This window comes from Cariama cristata, unplaced genomic scaffold (genome assembly GCF_000690535.1).
Source record: "Cariama cristata isolate BGI_N322 unplaced genomic scaffold, ASM69053v1 scaffold23955, whole genome shotgun sequence".
NCBI lineage: Eukaryota > Metazoa > Chordata > Aves > Cariamiformes > Cariamidae > Cariama > Cariama cristata.
In genome coordinates, this window is record NW_009618522.1 from 259 (window position 1) to 20,730 (window position 20,472).

Consider the following 20,472-nt stretch of genomic DNA (forward strand, 5'->3'; position numbering starts at 1 on the left):
CCTTTTTCTGCGCGATGAATTCAGTAAAATAGAGGCTGAAGATTTAATTCTTTTTTTCTTACATTGAAAAGATAGGTAATTCAAGGTGATTATACTGTTGTATAGTTTTCTTTTTGTAGTTGGTTTTTTTTTTCAAAATTAATAAGTCTGGTCTTAGCATGGCAATAGCAAATTTGAAATAGAAGTGTGGTCTATTGATACCACTTTCAAGTTTGAGGTAGGGTAATCTGGATATGATTTTTATGCCTGATGGTGTGAAATGAATGTAATGCTCGTTGAATCCACTAAAAGCACGATTATTGAATTTGGTTGTATTGTCTTCTGATAAGCATTTGAGCAGTCACAGAAAAATACTTTGAATCTTATCTGTATTAGCCATATTTCAGTTGCATTAAGTTAGTGCTCTTGAGTTGGGATAAACTGAAGTATTCCATACTCTTGTTCCTTCTAATTTGCAGGAAGAATGTAATAAATTACTTTTTAGGCTTATGTGCCTTACGTGATCTGGGCTGCCTTGATGGGAAGGGAAATAACTCTTTAATGTTACTAATGAATGTAGAAGGATCCAAAAACGCACTTGTGAAACTAAAGCATGTTTGTTAAAACTACTTGCAAATGATTATGCCCTTTTCTTTTCTTGTCTAGGTGTCCATTGCACACATGGTTTCAATAGAACTGGATTTCTGATCTGTGCCTTTTTGGTCGAGAAGTTGGACTGGAGGTAACTTTGAATCTTAATTCCTAGGGATTTGTGGAGAATGACCAAAGGCATCTTCCGTATCTTCACTCATTGTCCTGATGGCTATCCTAATGTATTCACTGTTTGTTATTTTAAAACTGCCTACTAATCTTGAACGAACAACCTATATTAACATTATTCATATCATCCCGGTGTAGCTTAGCATGTTTCAGTCAAGCTTTCCAGGTCTGGTAGGTCAAAAGTCAGCTGTACCTGCTGTGTGTGGGCTTTTAGGAGTGTATGTATCGGTATCGTGTCTCTTCCTTGTGACGTGTCCCACATGTTGAGTAAGAATGTAGAGTTCAGAGATGCCTGAAAAATTGTTTCTCTTACTTTTTAATCTTTTTCGTGTAGATTTGCATGTAGATGTTTTTTGGGTTTTTTTGAGTTCTGGAGATTAGCTAGAGAAACAGCAGAGTGACATACTTGCTTCTGAAGGGTCGGGGGAGACGAAGTCCTTGTTTCCAGCTTGTTGTTTGACTAAAGTCTGCAGCATGCTTCTAAACAAACTCACCTATTTTTTGTGATCTAGAAATGTTGGTGCCTTCATAAAGAGAAGTGAACACTTTCAAATGATATTAGTGTTAAAAAAAAAAAAAATTAAAATTTGCCTGTACTGTGATGGTGGGCATGACTTTTGCATGTTTGGTAGTATTCACGAAACACTTTTTCCTTTCTGACGAGGTCTCATGCAAGGCACGTTTCTTATCGTTAGGATGCTTAAGGGGCTTGTTATTTCTTGTATGGTCCTTTAAGTGAAGAAAATTCTGCTCCTGTTGCAGCATTTTCTTATGACTGGACGTAGAGTTATTTGGTGCTTAGCAGGTACGTGCAAGCTGTTTGCAAAGAACTAGGTCATTGTTGTCTGTTAGTAAACTTAGAACAAAGACACTGGAGTAATGGAGACAGAACACCATTAGTGGTGAATCTTGGCAGAATCTTGGCAGAATCTTAGCTGAGTATAGGAAGTAGACACAGATACAAATACCTTTATAGTATGGTTCTAGTTGTTCCTATGAAGTAGCAAATTTGTATGCTTTTAATCTAGCAATCTAAAAGCAGCATGCAATAATTGGACTCAGAATTGGTCCTTTGTTCTGAAGAGCAAATGCATTTGAATCTATTTGAATCTCCTGCTTTTATGCAGCCTGTCTATTTGGGAAAAGCCTTAAAACTTAACAGCCATGTCTCTTTTTTTTTTTGTTTCATGCAGGTAGTTAATTATGTCAAGTTTGTGCATCTCTCAGATTTTTTTTTTTTTAAAAAACCCGGATATCACCTGGTAGGGAAATATGTCCACAGCAAAAGAGTGAATTTCTGCAAGGTGGTAGTTAATGCTTGAGCATTCTATCAAGATAAATCTAATTTGCTGCATCACTCTTTAAAATAAGGCACTGTTATTTGCTGATGAGGAAATAAGATTTTCCTGATGGGAAAAATCCATCCATATTCATTCTATAAGCATATGATATAGGAGTGCTGCTGATGTATTGTGAATACTGAGATGTATTTTATAGTTAGTTTAAATAAAGGTCATCCAGAGTGAAAGCTCTCCAGCTAGTGATCAGAAACCTTACTTGATTCTATTTTTCAGAACTTATTTTTCCTAAAGACTGCTGTGTTTCCAGAACTTGCAAAATATGTTTTCTTTCAGCTAGGTTTCTGTGCTTGAAATCTGTGCTGCCTCTTTCGGCTTTCATTGCCATCTTTTCCAGAATAGTATAGAGTTCTTCTAATGTCGTCAGAGACAAATGTAAATGTCTTTCAGGCCTCATCCCTTTTGGTTTGGTTTGTCCTTTCAATGGTATTGATTACAGAAGATATGAAACAATTTAAGACAATACCAAAATAAAAAATGTCTTTTGACGAAGAAATTGGGAGTCTTAGGTAACAGATTGAGGAAGAAAGCTCCTCCTAAATAACTCAGATTCTCACACTGTCATTTCTGAGATCTGATGACCAACCATCTGATAGTCTCATTCTGGAAAATGTTCTGTTTTCTTCTCTTACCAAAGATCAGAAGAGAGAACCAAACTTACTGGTTCTTAGGAAGGGTTTCTGTCTATTCTGGGAAATTTGCCCTAAAGTTTTCAGGCTCCTTGCCATAGTGTACAGATGAGACAAAAAAAAAGCCTTTTGTATTTAAATTCTTTTTTCCATTTTAGCTATGTTTTCCTTGTTCCAGTGGCAGGCTATTTTTTTAATCTGAAAAAAATCCTTTTCACAACATGTAATGTGTGTTCTTGTTCCAGCTTTAAGATGTGTGCTGTCAAGATACCTAACAGAGGCATGTACCTTTTGTGATCTCTTCTCTCTTTTATTTAGCAAGATTTCTAGATGTTGATCCATGGAGCATTACTGCTCCATGCAGCCAGGATAAATTGAAGACAGAATTACGTCCAGTGTTTTCTGTTAAACATTTTCATAGGATCTATGGAAATAGCAACAGTAAAACCCTTGTGCTGTGCTTGCTGTTGAATATTTTGGAGTACTTTCCAGTTGACTAGTAAAGGTGTATGATTGTTAGTTTTGATTTCTAATTTTTTTGTGATCCAGTCTCCAGTTTATTAAAGCACTTAAGATTAAGTGTTAGCTGCATAATATAAGGCTTCTGAATTACAGTTTTTTTGTGCGAAACCTCTGGAAGGAGAAGTAATTTCAAAAGATTAAGATGTTGCTTCTCCAGTGTGAAAGCAAAACCTCTGATGAAAGGAAAGATAAATCTTAGGGGGGAAAATGTAGCCATATTTGAATTTCAACACCAACATTTTTCTTCGTTAAGTTTGTTCATCTTTTTCTTTAATCTTTTTTGTCTTCATTCAGTCCTTGGATACTTACCTATGTGTCACCCATTCCTTTTCTGTAGCAATAATAAAAGTTTTACCTAGGTGACCAGCAACCACTATTAGCTGCAATAAGGAGATGAAGCAGTGGAGGCTGCAGTTACTTTTGAGAACATATGCAGTACCTACATAATTATGCAGAATCTTGTGCAAGAGCAACTGTTGCCAGGCTGATCTAAGCATGATGTTTCAAATATAATGAATGTTTTTGCAATTACCAGTTTGGAATTTGTTTTAAATCTCAGTCTCAATAAATCTTAACGTTTGGTAAGGCATAACATGACTAAAACATGTAAATTAGGCATCCAGAGTAATTTTTGATTTTTATTTGACAGTATTGAGGCTGCTGTGGCTACTTTTGCTCAGGCTAGACCACCAGGTATTTATAAAGGTGACTATTTGAAGGAATTATTTCGTCGTTATGGCGATGAAGATGATGCACCGTCACCACCTGAGCTACCAGAATGGTGCTTTGATGAAGATGAAGAGGAGGAGGATGATAATGGTAAAACTGGAGGCCAAGAATCAGAAGCTGGATCATCAAGCTCTTCCTTTGGCAAGAGGAGAAAAGAACGCCTAAAGCTGGTATTTTTGATTAAGAACTTAATATTCTAATCACTAAACTTAATTTCAGACACTCATAGTCCTCTGTTACTGCATAATACATACTATACAAGTGTCAGTGCTCTTGCAAATGAGGACTGGTAGTATTGTCTCTAACCAGGAAAAACTGGAAGATTCATTGCAAGCTTTCTTATGTTTCCTGTATGAACCTTGAACTTTAACATTCAACACCCCAACTATTCCAGTTAGAAAAATTTTAAGTCCTTTTTATAATATAACAATTTTTTTTTAAAGTTTGAGTAAAAAGGACTTAAAATTTTTCTAATATAACAATTTTTTTTTAAAGTTTGAGTTAAGATAGTAAAGCACTTCTTAATTATTCACCCTGTCTTTAGAGGTGAAATGTTATGGGAGGTGTGCGTAAACAGTTTTTGCCTTTTTTTTTTTTTTTTTCTGGTAGCCATGTATTTGGATGAAATTCAGATTTTTTTAAATTCAGTTCTCATTTTGGTAAATATTTTTACTTTTGGAAGTTTTGGAGGATTGAGGATTGGATTAGTAAAAAGCAATATGAGCTTAAAAATCCCAGGGCATCTTTGAAATTATATTTTGTTCAAAGCTGTTTTAACTGTATAATGATAAGAAATATGGCTAGTCACTTGTTGTGATTATTTTGACATATATCTCTGTAATTCTGATGAAATAAGTTACTGTAGTTACCATAGTATGGAACTAATACTCAAGTGCAAAGAATATACCTATATCTTCTGAAGACTAATGGCTCAGTTCTCTCCAAATTCCTGACACTTTTTTTTTATTTGTAGTAGGGGAGAATGTTGCTGAGTGCAAAAATAGATTCAATTCTTTTTGCATAATACTGAATTATTTTACTTGGGTGCTGAGGTGTGTTCGTTTGCAAACACTTGGAAATCCTCACATGAAATATGCTGCAAAAATACATTTTGTTGTTACTGCAGCTGCTCAACATGGTTTACAGATGGAGTATGGAAGAAATTAACCTGAAAGGAATACAAAATCTAGTCCAAAGAAACAAGATGAACTTTGAAAACTTTCAAATAGTCCATCAGCTGGAATAAAAGATTGCCCATACTGTAAAAATCCATAGTAAAAACATATTCAGGGATATGGCCACCACCTCCGTTAGCCTTGCAGTAAAACATTGATATCTACAAAAATTGATTTGGGCTGGAACCTCAAAACGTGGTTTGTTTGGTTTTTTTTTTTTTTTTTTTTTTTACTTGCCTTTTGATGCATTAGTAAATGAGGTGTGATGGTGAGATCCGATGACAGCCTCTTTTCAGCAAGTATAAAACTAAACTGGTCTGTTTAACAGGAATCATGATACTGGCTTCCCAGGCTTTTTATCTGTCACCATAGTTTTTTTGAAAGCTGGAAGCTAAATTATACGAATAAGCATATTAATAACTAAAAGTTAATTGTGAGCTAGAGAATTTGTGAAAGAAAGAATCATCTAGTTAATATGCATATTCGTATAATTCAGTTTTGCAGCTCTGGAGGAACATTCTTTGACATGAAGAGGAGGAACGGGGAGAATTCTTTACCATGGTTCTTGGCTGGCAGATTGGAATGCTGCTTAACTCAGTAGAGATGGATACAATCTATTTGTGATTCCTTGTAAATATCCGATCTACAGGGGCAATGATTATCAGGTAAATACCTCTTGCTCAGATTTTCTTATTTTACTGTCTAAAGGGCTAAATTTTCAGCGTTGCATTCATTTCCTGCAGCAGATGTTTTCAGCCTTCTAATTTGACTCTTTCTCTAAACACCTAGGGGTAAACAGTGTCAAACTAGAGGTGGCTGTAGTGACAGTGGTATTCTGAAATGTCTTCTTTTTGACTCAAATCTTTGTGGGGACAGAAGAAAAGTTAGGAGTAGAGGAGGAGACACCTCCCAGGCATCTCTCTGGGATAATGACTAGTCAGAAGCAACTGCCCAGCTAGCCTGAGAAGTGAAGTTAGCATACTGCCTGTTTCAGAAACTCCGTCTTGGATGTGAGAAACTTTACTGCAACATCTTTCACTAAAACTTTGATATTTTGATGTTGAAAAGTCTTGACACCCTTTCTTTTCTACACTACAGAAACTGTGGGAACTGTTGGAACATAATGCCATTAGTTTCTTTGTCATCACCCAAATGTAGTTGACAGGTAACAGCAAATCTGTTTGCTGTAGTCTCAGATGCCACACAGGAAATCCAAATACGTTTTGACTTTGTCAGTGCATGCCATAATGATTGTAGCATCGAAGCGACATTACTAACTGACATTTAGAATCTCACTTCAGGAAAAAATCTTCAGGAAAAACATACTTGATTTTGCAAATAGGACAAAAAGTTATAATTCTAAGTCAGAACCTTCAAACTTTTCATGGGTCAACTGGATCTTTTACTGTTCATTAAGGAATGCCATCTGTTCTAGTCCCATGTAAGCTGCATATTTCACAGGCCTTACAGGGTGTAATACGTAGTGCTTCTAAAATGGATGGTTACATCTCAGACAGTCTGGAAGAGATGGAAGCTGTTAATGATTTTCTTCATGATTGTGAGTGCAGGTGTCTTGTCATCTGCGAGACAGAGGGAAACCATGAAACCTTAAGGTTGACATAGTTAGCGGGGATAATATATATTATTTAACTATCGAAGTATGTGGATTCTAAATATTAGTGACTTTGTTTTTTTTCTGCCTAAACTTTTTTTTGCCAAAGTTTAACCCCTGTACTTATTGTTCCACCCGTGGGCGACTTGATAAATATGGGAAAAACATTATTTCCTGATTTTGCAGCAGCATTTTATGTACTCGAATCCGGGTGTCATTTCCTTTTAGCCTTCTCTTTCTCCACATTAAATGCCAGTTTGTTCACTTTTTTCCCCTGTCATCCATATTTTTTATACTTCTGACCATTCTTGTCATTCTTTGTGTTCTGTCATGTTGACTTATGTTTTTCTGAGACTGTGGTGCCTATAATTGAATACAAGCCTCTAGTTGAGGCCATCCTTGTGCTTAATAGGGAGGAATTAATTTGACATGTCTTAAGGCTAATACCTCTGTTTATATATCTCAGTATAATTGCCATTTGCAAGACAGAATACTACTAATTCAGCTTTTAGTCTCTTGCTGCCTCTGTATCTTTTTCTCTAATTATCTACCAGTGTGTGTTTGTATAATTGCTTATTCCTTCTTAAGCGTAGAACTTTTTACACTGAACTGCACACTGTTTTTTCCAGCCCATTCTTAACATTAAGGATAACACTGAATTCTTAAACTACCATCACAGTCTGTATCCCTGCTACTAAATTCACAGATGTCACAAAAATAAGAATATTCTGATAGGAAATATAGGGAAAATAAATAAATTCTCTTATACCTAAACCAGACCCTGCAGATCCTCCTGAATATATTCTTCCATTTTGTTAGTGAAACACTAACTCCTCTGAACCTGGTTTTGAAAGAGGTTCCTCTTCTGTTTTATAGAAGTTACATCTACCCCATGTTTTTTGAGTTCCTCCGTGAGAACAAGACAAACCAAGACAAAAACCAGCATCAAAAGATGTGATATTTCCTGCTCCTCCCAATTCTGTGAAGCCTATTTCATCACCAAAACCAAATGATTAGTTGAACACCGTTGTTACTGAGTGACAGTCAGTATGATTTTGTTGTATCTTTTTTGCTTGTACATGCCTAGAGGCAGTTCTTGTGGTTTGGTCCTGTATTTCTAGGTATTAAAATCTAAGCTGATCAGTGTAACTCCTTGGCTCTCCCTTCCTCTCTTTTAGAAAATGTGGTGTGTCTCTCTCTCTTCCTGACGTGTTTTGGAATGTTCCTTGTCCTCTGAAAGGCAGTCTCTGAGCATGTTGGCACTCGGTCAAGCCTGAGTAGCTGAAGAAGGCTGCCACCCAGGCCTGGTGATAGCCACTAGGGTCAGGGAGGTGTGTGTTTGGGGCTCTTCCCACTCACCCACTCTTCCAGATGGTGTTTAGGATCTGAACCAATACAGGATGATACACATTGCCACTTTTCCTTCAGCTGAAGTGATGGGTGGAGGGAGATGGTGGCAAGTAGGGAGACTTTGATTAGTACAGATGGTGTGAAGGTTGTGCAGACCATAGATACTAAGTGCTTGTAGTTACCTTGGATCCATTAGGGCTTATAACTCTTGGCTCAGTAGCAGTGCTGAGGACCTGAGCTGCTCCTGCTGTGCTGAGTGCTCTGCCATCTCTGCACCATGTTCTCCAGTGTCCTCTTTCCACAGGGGGTTGTTAGCTCCACAAAGCTGCGGAGAGTGCATGGATCTGGCTCAGTTTTGGCACCTTATCAAGGAAATGTCCTCGTGAATCCTGCAGTGCTGAGTTAACCAAGCACGGGTGCCCAAGTGATTCACCTTGTTTTCGCAGTGCTGTGCCTTAGCTAGTGAGTGTACTTAAGACAGATAATCTGCAAGAGACACTTTCAAATGGCAGGCACCAGTTTCACGTTTATGACTTTTTCTTTTCTGGAAAAATCTTTCCTGTTGCCTGCCTCTTGCTTTAATCCTAGCAGTCATACTGCTGTCGCACTCTGCCATTATTCTGAGAAGGAAAACACAACCATCTTCCTTTATTTTGTGGCGCTCTTAACCACTTACTCAGAATTCAGACAATGTGCTGGCCAGGCACGTGTAGCTGTCTGCTTCCCTTGCCCAGTCACCTGTGTGCTGTTGCATCTGCTGATGCCCACATGAATAATATGGGATAAATGGTGCACTGAAAGTCTATGGAGCTAAAGGTAGTTAAGGTTATGAACTAGTGTGTTTCTTTAGGTTGTACTATTCTCGGAACACGATTTGGTGATGCAGCTGAGCCAATCTTAACTAGATGCAGGCTGTACTGAAAACTGCAGTCCTGCTTTCCCTGCACTCCTTGTGTTCCTTCTACTTCCTTTGTGCTGGCACTACTGCTAACTCATCCTATGGTGAGCTAGTTTAGGATCCTAATTCGGCAGAAAATTACTAATTTATGATGTTATTTTTGCCAGCTTATTTCCTAGACTTGCTCAAGAGTAGAACAGATAGTGCTATGGTGTGTGGAAAGGGAAAGGAGCAAAAAGGCTCCTTTCACCAGTAGTATGCAGCTAGATTTGTTAAGGCAAGTTTCAAGCATTTTAGAGAACAGGTATGAAATACTTGTATGTTCATTTGCAGGATTCATAGCTCAACAGGTGGAACGTCATGCGTTGATCTTCTTAGTCTGCATGGAGAATTTATTTGAGATGCTGCTGAAATAAGTCTGGTCAATTTAGGCTATCTGTAGAAGTCTTTAATTATACAGCTTTGTAGACTTGATGGCTTTAATGTGTTCTGTTTTGCAGAATCTGTTTTTATTCCACTCGGCATCAAACTTTTTCTGGAATACAGAAGTTATTTGAGAGTTTTATTTTTGGTATTTTATTGATCTCTGCTTGGGCTTTTCTGTGGCATTCAGGATAGCACCTCCACTTTAGTAACCTGTTTTAGATTCAGAATAAAATTATGCAAGTATATTTTTACACAAATATTTTGTTACAAACCAACTATTTTCTCTTTTGTTAAGAAGTTTGTCCTGAGAACCCTTTAAGAGGGTCCTGAGAACTCAGAACCCTTTGTTTGCTGCTGCATAAGTACATTCATTCTTTCAATTGTTTTCCCTACAGTGTAAGTTTAAATTTTGAGACAAATAACATGGTAGATGACCTAGGTGGAGATGAAATCCATGTAATTGAACTTCTTGTACTGGAATTACCATCTAGGTCTGATAAAATTAACATATTTAATTGAAAACATTCATCTCAAAGATTTGCAGGGAGAAAAGTAGGACTTAATGTCTTAATCTGCTGAGTTTTTGTTTTAAAAAAACGAGTAAAAACGTCATGTCTAAAGATGTTTCCCATCTAAAGTCTTTCCCAAAGACTTTAGTTCGCTAATTACCAAGCTATTTATGTTTATCTCACATTAGATCTCTCCTGTCAGTGAGCAGCTCTTTCCATGAATCAAAGAAAGCACAGAATTGTTGGTCTAGAAATACTATTTATGTATTAAAAAATTTTATTTAACATTTCATAGGTCAATTTTGTCCTTAGTTTCCAGTTTACTTATTTTGAGGCCATACTTCTTGACACACTTAAAAATGGTGTCACAAAGGTTTCTGCTAGAAAGAATTTTGTGATCTTTAACGTGCAGTGATTTGCTCCAGGCTTATAATACTGTTTCGGTTCAGATTCTCTGACATAGAGAACTGACATACTAAGACATAGATGTCTTATAGTACCTTATAATTATATAATATTTTGTGTAATAAGGATGATTAATTTGGTCCCTGCAAATTCCATATGTGACAATTCTACTATTATATGCTTGATACTAGTATACTTTCTTTTTAAATGAAACATTTTTGTTACAAATGAAAAGTGAGTCAGACTGATGCTGTAGCTTGACATGGGAATTTTCTTGAGAGTATTAGCTAAACAGTGCCTGTCCCTTACCAATTACCTAGTTTTAATTTTTTCTTTAATTATTATTTTATTACAACCACCCTCCCCCCCCAACTCCTTTCAGTTCCTGGATTCATCATATGGCTCACCAGTGTGTTTACTGGGAAAGCTCAACTGATGTATCTTGGTATTTGAGGGTAAATCTTTAAGGAATATTTAAGCTGGTATTGCTTGTGAGGGTCAAGTTGTAAAAACAGACTTAATCTTGTATTGACATGTTCTGATGTGCTTTTATGAAGGCTTAAATATTAATTTTTTTTTAATTTTTTTTTTTAATTTAGGGTGCAATTTTCTTGGAAGGAATAACAGTTAAATGTGTGACCCAGGTGACAACACAACCAAAGTTAGGAGGAATACAGCAAAAATGTCAGCAGTTCTGTGGCTGGGGAGGGGATGAGAACATTTAGAACTTGTTTGTTTATGCTGTCTAGAAATAAGTGTTACGTTTCTAGTTTTGCAGAAGGAAACAGCTTGTAAAAATGAAAAAAGGTGGCTATTTTTGGATGGATTGTTTAAAAAAAAAAACAAACAAGCTTCAAAAATGCTCATCAGTGAAACAGATGAGGATCTTGCATTGTACTATGAAATGGAATTACCAACTGTTGATACTAAGAAGCAAGATTCTAGAATTGCTTTTCCAGTGAGATAACAAAATGTTTTCAGATGAGTTGTTGCTGTGCATATTCCAGATGTAGTCTAGTCCAGGTACTTGAGTAAAAGTTAGTGCTTGCTCAAGCAGTGGACTTATTTATACAACTGCTATTACACTTCATTATTGAGGTATAATACTTGTTTTTAGAGCCAACTTGGATATGTGTCCAATGTTAATGAGAATGTTGATTTTAATGTCTCAGATTCTGAACTCCTCCTTTCCAAAGCTGATGATCCAGGGAGTTGCTCACAATGATTCCTAACTTACTGATATTATTTATAGTTCTTTTAGTGCTTGTAATTTTGAATTCAAATATCTCTTCCTCTAAAGTTAAAACTTTGAAGTCTCACATAATTTAATGTTTTGTCATAAACAAATAGCCTTGTTCTTATCAGATTGGTATTTTGCAAGAGGAATTAAATGCCTTATTGGAGAAGATGTCCTAACTCAAAGTTAACCTTGCAGCAAGTCTGGTACAATGTGTGACTTCAGTCTAATGTAAAAAATGCATTGCCTTGTGTGACTATTTATTGTAGACCATTAATAAACCTGATTTTTTTTTCTTTTTTTTTTTAGGTCTGGATTCCCTGGAGCACAGCCCGTTTCCATGGACAAGCAAAATATTAAATTTTTAGAGCAGAAGCCATACAAAGTTAGCTGGAAAGCAGACGGCACTCGGTAAGTTCATTTTAAATGAAAAAGAAAAACCCAGTAAATTGGGTAGACGGTTTGTATTTTCTCAGGAAATTGAATTTACTTGTACAGAGGACAATGCATATTCTAACAACAAAACTGACTCCAGAGATCAATTTTCTTGCTGTCTTGGTACCCAACATTTGCTGAAGTTTGTAGCCAAGTTTCTTTTTAGCAGCTGTTCTGCAGACTGACTCTTAAATATGTGTACTTCTATTCTTCATAACCCTTGCCTGTCTGTCAGCCAAGACTTGCCACCAAGGTCTTAGAATAATCTTAGGTAACAGTGAGAATTTGTTAAGCTAAAGAATTTGTTTATAAAAGCTAAATTAAAACTTCTAGTTGATCCTTCAGAAACTGGCTAGTGTTATAAATGTCATAGATTTTTTTCTTTTTTTTTTTTTTTTTTTTTGTGTGCGTATTGTGGTCCTTTGTTCAAATACAGTTCTTGTCAGCCAGACAATCAATAGTTTCATCTCCCCTCACCAGTTCCCTTACATTCATTGTAGATGTCACTTTTTTTAATAACAACTACAACCTGATTGGATTGATGTGTTGAACCTCTTCAGTATTGTTATTTCTGGTTTGAAACACATCCTTGTATTTAGTTTCTCCAGTATTCTCATGTTAGCTTTTCAAAGTAAGAGAAATGCCGTACATTATCAAATGCAGAATAGCGAAACACTTTTTTCTCTGTGCCTGGTTATAGATCAGTCTCAACTGTGTGAAACTCAGTTGTCTAAACATGTGCATCTGGTAACATCAGGTATCCTTTCATTGCTTTGTCTTGTATGAAAAAAGCTATGTCACGTAGGATCTCTTGCCTCTACACCCAGCAGCTTGGTTGAGGTACAGGAAGTATTTGCTATTCACATTGAAATAACCCCCCAAATATTAGGTGCCCCATTTCCTTGTACTCTTGCAAAGAGGTACTGTGACTTTTCGTACAACAAATCTTTCTTGAGTAAAATTCCAAACCTCCAAAATCATACTTACTTTCATAGGAGTGATATTTTTAATAGGTTGGAACATACGTGAAATTACAGCCATTTTCTTGAGGTTTTGAAATGAACATTAATGGCGATTGATACTCTAACCTTCTGGTTTTCTTCAGCATTTCTGGTTTCAAAACTAAAATCAAGAATCCCAGGGATAAATGGAAATGATTTTAACCTATGCTACTCATAGCATTCAGATCACAATCTTCCGTTTTGTTGTGGGTGCTATCTTGAGGTCATTAATAATGTAATTTCTTACATCATGGTCAATAATGTATCAGTAACAGGAAGAATTTAAATTGTGTGACACATCTTATTCTTTTCAATAGCTTGATTTTTAGTTCCAAAAGATGTTCTTTAAGTACAGTAGTATTTAAGCAATTGTAATCTGTGCTAAGTGGGACGACTTTAGTTTTTATTCACTTAGAGCAAATGAATAGATTTTTAATCTGCTTTGACTTGATCAGAAAAAGTGCAATTACACTGAATGTACACATGGTAAGAGGAGGACTGTTATGCTTATTTGTGCATGGTGCTTTAGACTAGCAAAAGAGTTCGGCATTTACACATGTACAAGTTGGAAGGCATCAGTTCTGTGGAAGAAATGTATGCTTTCAAAAACAGAAGAATTTTTGTTTTCAGGCTGGTGAAGTTAAAATACTGGTTTTGTGTGTAGATACGGGCAAAAGGAGTTTTGTTTCAGCAGTGTAATGGAAAGCGTTCTCCCTTCCATGCGCTGAGAAGAAAGTAAAGTTTTGATACTAAATAAACCATGTAGGCTGTCTTCTAAAGTTTTTCCTGTGTTCTTTATTTTGTTAGGTTTGTTATCTTTAGTGATAGAATGAAGTATCCCTAGATAATGAAAAGCATGGAAAATATGGGCAATTGGGTGTCTTACGAGAACTACGAAGTGGCTACACATAGAGTCAGGCAGGATTCAGCACAGTTCAGCCAGAACTAAGCTGTCTCCTATGGGGGAAAAAAAAAAACCAAAACAAAACCAAAAAACCCCACCAAACAACCAACCCAAAATCTTCAGGTGTCACTCATCTGTGGAGTTTGTACTTCAAGGGTTTATTAGCTTGGGCAGAGCATGGTGTGAAAATACAAGGTAAGCTTGCACTCAGTATGGCATCCAAGCATTACAAAACGGGTGGGACTATTTGGGTTATTGACGTCGAGTGGCTGTATGCACAAGCACGTTACGCGATGCAGGCGTTCTCAGGGTGCGAGGTTACAGAAATGTGGTGTTGGGAGATCCAGGCCTGTTCTCAGAGCAGTACAGTGCATTGAAAAGCTGCTGAGCCTGAACAAGTAAACTCAGCCAACTTAAACTGACCGTGCAAAGAGCCAGATGGAAGTCTTTGCATTTATTATGCTTTTAATCCGCATTCCAGGTATATTGCCCATGGACTTGTATAACTATGAAAATACATTTATGAAGTATTAATGTCCTATGCAGCTCAGATGTTGGTAATCCTTGCCTTTTTTCACAGCTTAGTCCTTCAGGAAGCCTTTGTTTTAGGGATTGGTTTACGCTAATATTTTTGTATGTATTAAAGACAGTTTATGGTAATGTTTTGATATAATTTAAGCCTATTGCTTCAAGAAATAGTAATAGCAGAAAATAATTCTGTTTTTAAAATAATTTCTTTACAGAAGGCCATTTGATAATAGGAAAAAATTACTTCATCTGCAGTGTCTGTAGTGTGCATTGCCACTGAAGAATAATCTGTTCAAAACCATGGGTCATTAGCTAATACAGATTGGTACATCTTAGAACAAATACTAAGATGCTGTAAGATTACAATTAGTGCTATTCAACAGAGCTGCAAGCTATTTTTCCACATTTCTTTTTTTGTTTGTATTTTCAATATGAAGAGTCTTTGTTGTATCTTACATTACTCATTTGGAAAATTGAAGTCTTATGGAATACTTTTATCTTCTTACTCAAATGTACAGAATACTAGAATAATTATATAGAAAATAGTAGTGCACCTGGAAGACTGCCTTTTGTGAAAGAAATTAAAGTGCACATGTAATTTCTTGTAGGAATTTTCAGTATTTTGGACATTCTATCCTGTGTTTTTAAAGTTCTGGAATGGTGACAAAACAGAAGGGATGAAGAATAAAACTGAGGGAACTAAATAGTTCTTTTAAATTTTCTCAAAACATAATAACTTGTGGTTGATTATGGAGATACACAGATTGATAGGTATATTCAGAGAAGAAAAGGGTGCTATAGAGATCCAGTGTTACGAAACTCAGCTGAAGGAATGTTGTGAAAGAGAGATTAATGATGAAAACCTCAGCTATTATTTGGACATTTAGACACTGTGCATGATAGCTACCCTAATCAACAATGAGAAATGACTATGACAGTTTTTACATTGGACCTGCTTCTAATTACTTTGTTGTTCTCCAACGATCCGGACTCCATATGCAATTAAACAGATTTTCATTAATTATTCCAAATGCTTGTGTTGACAGGCGTGACCTTCCTGAATTTAGTATTAAGACATCGGTTAGTGGAGATCCATTTATGGATCCCCTGCTTACTTTATCTGGAGATGAAACCCCTGTCATCAAATACCTCTGAAGATATTCTCTTAAATGTGGTTTAGATGCAGCAGTCTAGGAGTTAACTTATTACAATATTACTTGGCTTGCATACATTTGTTCTTGTTTTTTTTTTTCTGTTCTCTTTGCTTAGAAAAGCATTGCTGTTTCATTGACCTGTTTGTACTTACAGAAAAGCAGATGCTTAACTAATAACTGTATATTATACTTTCTCAGATAAATAAAACACTCTCATCTTGGTTAATAGCAATATTTGCTCAACTTAGCCAAACTTCTTAAATTTCACCACCTGCATTTTATTCCTGCAGCAGTAGTTTTCTCTAGAGGTTTCATGGCTGAAGCCTTTATTTGTCGATTGTCTTAACTGACATGTAGTGTCAGTAATTTCATTGAGGACTTTTACTTTTCTCTGAAGGCATTTGCTATTTCTAGATTTCAACTGATGCTGAACTTTCACCCTTCTGGTTTAAGAGCTGTGCTGTTGTTGGCTAGTTGGTTTATTTGTTGGTTTTCAGTGGTAGAACAGTGCATGTTTTCTTGACTTTCTTAGTATTGTTGTATTTTTCTACCTATAATTAAAAAAAAAAAGTATTTCCCTAAATGAAAGAGCATTATTTACCATCTTGTGTTGACTAAATAATGTGGAATTGGTAAGTTAAATTATTTGACAGTGATTCTATAAAATATTTTGGGGAAATTTATTGGAGTAGTATCTTAGACACTTTTGTAAACATGTGGGTTCTGAGTCTTGTTTCAATCAAAACTCATCGTCCTCCAGTGTCTTCAAGCCCTGAGTTCAAAATCTTTTGACTTACCCTTGCCTAGATTCACAGAGTTTGTGTGTACACCGTGGTCTTGCTTGTTCTGTGTCTGGTTTCCAGGTTTTTTTATTGTTCTTGCTCCAACTTTCCTTCTGGAGCATGTTCGCTTCAAAGGGAAATGCCGTGTGAACAAATACTTCTTCCCTCCTGTTTGTAAATGCCTATATGTAGAGATGTGTACATTTGCATCTCAGGTTTAGACAAATGAACTTTAAATTAAAAGAGTTTTGAAGCTCACTTAGCATTGGCTCTCTTTGGAAAAATATTCCCTTTGTGCCAGCTATTTGCGTATATGTAAATATTATATGCAATTCTATTTTGAGGAAAAACACCTCTAAAATCGTATTGCTTTAGATTATTATTATTATAAAAATAAATCACTTAATTCTGCCGCTATTCTGACTGGTTTGGTGTGAATTCTATCCTGTATATTTATTGGAACAGTTGTCAAACCTCTGATGTCTTAAAAATAATTTTAATGCTAATCTATTCATAAGGCACAGAAATCCAAAGGGCAAATTTCCCACTATTAAAATCATGCCTTTTGGCTTTGTTGATGTGGAAGATGCTTTGTATGTTAACAGTAGCTACAAGGTATGTACGGCTTTGCAAATGCATCCAATTTTATAGTGCTGTGTTTCTGAAATAGTAGTTGCTATCTGAATAAGGTATATTGTAACAGGATGTTCCAGGCTTACTGTATGACTCTGTATTATCAACTTTGTACTGTAAAATGATTAACCCAGGTGGTTAGCGGCTTGCTGTATGCCTTGATATGTATCTCATTAATACAGTTTGTAGCAGATGCTTGTTCTAATGAGTGGAGCTGAATGTTCAGACAGGACTAGGGTTGGTAAAGTAATGAGACACCAGTTTTGAAAAAAAAGACTGTTACCACTAAGAATAATGAAACGCTTTAAAATGTCTGTGGAATAATTCAAATTAATACAATCAAACAGGACTAGATTTTATAATGGTGAAATGTGACCTGAACTAAATGCAAGCTATTAAGGGGCGTAATTTATTTTCCTGCATTTGTATGAGTACCTTTTTATTTTTCACATCTGTACACATGCAGTTTTAGTAAAACATAATATGTTCATAATACTGTGGCTGTTCAATTATGGTAAGGCAGCTATTTAAAAAAATGCAGAACAGGTAGTTCTTGCCAAAGGCTGTTATATTTGAAAAGTATTCATGCAAATTTGATGGCTTGCAGATATATAAATGCGAACAAGTAGATACAGACTATAAAGCAGCTCTTTGAGAATTGCTGCTAATTGTCTAAAAGGTGTTTGTAACAAAATAGCTAGGAACATCTCTGAAGTTAGGGGATTTTTTTCATGATGAGCAAATTCCATTTTAGAAAAAATTTGACCACCAGTTTTATCATACCATTTTTGGATTGTGTTTCTTAATCAAATGATTTTGATTTATACAAAGCATGTTAGTTACTATATTATCAAACTTGTGATAGCTTCCTAGGTTTCTTTAGTTTAGCTTTTTGTGCAAATGGAAGAAAATTCCTATTTTGTTAAGAACTTTAAAATTATTGGTAGTTGCAGCCTCTTCTGGAACATATTTGTGACCATTACTTGAAGAAAGCCTGCTGGGTGTGTTTTAAGATAACTTTTCATGCATGTTGTTAAAATGTAATGAAGACAAGGTAAAAATTTCTGCCTGAATTTGCATGCCTAAATACTTTTTCTTTCCCTGTTCTTTGATCCTTTACATGATGAGATGAAGCTTACATGCACAACTGAGAAATTGCAGATTCCTAGTAAGAAAAGTTATCCAAAAGTCATTTGTGACAAGAGCAACTTGTGAAAAGGTGATCATTGCTAAAGAAGAGCTCTAAAAAAATGGAGAAAACTGAGAAACATACCTTTTTTTTTTTTTTTTTTTTTGAAATTAAGAGGAAAAAAAAACTAGCACAAAATTAGGTGGCAAGGAAGAAAAATGGTAGCCTGTCTGTGAAGAATTAAAGGAGAGTTCAATGGGTTCATGGGAAAACTATTATCCCTGAGAGACAGGAGGAGGTTAGACAGAAAGGTGGGATAATAACGAGAACGAAGGAGGACAGAGAAGATTGGAGAGTAGTACTAATCCAATTAAAAATCCAATCTATGCACTTGAGAACTCATTATTAAGAACAAGAGACCAGTTTGGCATGAAAGCAGATCTAGAGAACAGAAAGATTGTCTCCTGGGAGCAAAGATATTAACGTGGAGTTGAACTTGAAGGAGACTCTGTTGGGAATGAGAAAGAAGCCATAGATTAATTTTCAGATTGGTACAAATCACATGACCAGGTTCTCATGGATGTGGAATTTTATGCCCAGTAGTGGGAAGAGCCTGAAGTGGAGGTTTACACAATTGTTAGCGGATTCTTTCCTAATTTAGAGAAGGGGGACAAAAATACAGGACGTTGAGATTTGACAGATGGCTTCAGAAATGGTGCTAACAGGAAAGTTTAGGGCCATTAATCGCTGGAAGGCATTTGTGAGTAAAGAGCTTTTCTCAAGGTATGACTACCCCCTTTCTGAGCACCTTGTTTTCTGACCCTAGATGGCTAGTGAATGAGTGAATTATTATATATTGTGTTTTGAGTGTCTTGTCATTTAGTCATGTTTAGGATTATACATGTTTATGATCTTGAGGTCAGGAAGGAACATTTGCTCCCTAATGATAGGATGGGGTGAAGAACCTAAACGAGAATCGTCTGAGTGCTTTTAAGCCACACCTTCCTTTCTTTTCCCTTCCTCCTCTTGCCACTTATCTGAAGAAACAGATATTTATCAATTTTGTACCATTGGTTGGTAATGCTGTGTACCCCTTCCTCTGTGGTTGGGGCACATTTCTGCGGTCTGCAATTTTAAAGGACAGCAATATTCAGGGGTTTGGACATGTACCAAACAGACTTTTCAGGACCAAATGGATTTTTTAATAGGAGTGTCAGGTTTTGTGAACAACTGGGCTTGACTCAAGTGGTTTGATTCCAAGTTAAATGGGCTTTATTCAAAACATGTGCTTATGGAACTGTCAGCAATGGGCAAAACCTCAACTGTTGAGGGCTAATTATACATCATTCGTGTGTGTAGGACAGCTACTCTTCAGATATTTGTTACTATTTTCATTGAGTATCTCAAAGTAGTAGTTGTAAGGGGTTTTTCTATTATTCCCATGAAACTGTCAAAATGAGATGGTATTTAAAGAGAAGACTTGGAACAAAAACCTTAGTTAAAAGGGTAAAGTGACTGTTGCTATTCCCCTATTCCTAATTCTGCGCTGTTTTGTTTTATGCTATGTTTTTAAGATCTTTGGAAGGGAAATGCAGTTTTTGTTTACATGGCATAGTCCCTTGTGGTCCTCCTTTTTTAGGTCCTTATTTTAACTAGTTCTTAGGGGAGAAAACAAGCTTGCCCATTTTTAAACCAGTTCTGTAGTTCTACAACTGGAAGAACCTTGGTTTAGGATGAGTCTGGAATCTATGTGGGATTTATTGCACTGACTTTATTTTGTATAATATACTTAACTGGAGATAGCATGTATTTTGGCTGGAAATTGAAGTTGTGAAAGTTATTGAAACGGTTGTAATAAAGCTTTTTTTCCTCTTCCAGTCAAGATTAAAAACTATAAATAGCTTTTATAAGCTACAGTACTAATCAGTTGTTATGAACCCGTGGTTTAGCTTTTGAGTGTGTAATGATAACATAATGTCAAGCTTCTGCAAAAGTATATAAAGGTCACATACATGATTCTGGGTTATAATGTGTAAACTGCCTTTCTAATGATTGCTGAAGTGCAATTCATAGCTGTTAAGCACTCCAAACAGTCTTCCTCTTAATTTTCTGAAGAAGCAGATGCCCAATTCATGGTTTTATTTTGTATGTTTAGGTAGGAGGGGAAGAGAAGATGGGATAGGGAGGCAGGAATTACATGTTTTGAGACTAGAAAGTTGAGGGTTTAGTAGCTGAGATATGAGACTTTGCTCACCCTACAGTGTTGGGCAATAAATTTAGGATTACAAGACTGATAT

The 20,472-nt window shown here is 36.1% G+C and overlaps 1 protein-coding gene across 1 annotated transcript in view; it reads left to right on the plus strand.

The window, feature by feature from the left end:
* Positions 1-645: 645 nt before the first annotated feature.
* LOC104162220 (mRNA-capping enzyme-like) overlaps positions 646-20,472 on the plus strand; it is a gene marked incomplete at both ends in the record, with an annotated part of 35,321 nt that continues 15,494 nt past the window's right edge. The window contains 4 exon segments of the mRNA XM_009700896.1: positions 646-721; positions 3,918-4,167; positions 10,972-11,102; positions 11,919-12,020. Coding sequence (XP_009699198.1) covers positions 646-721; positions 3,918-4,167; positions 10,972-11,102; positions 11,919-12,020 — 559 coding nt within the window.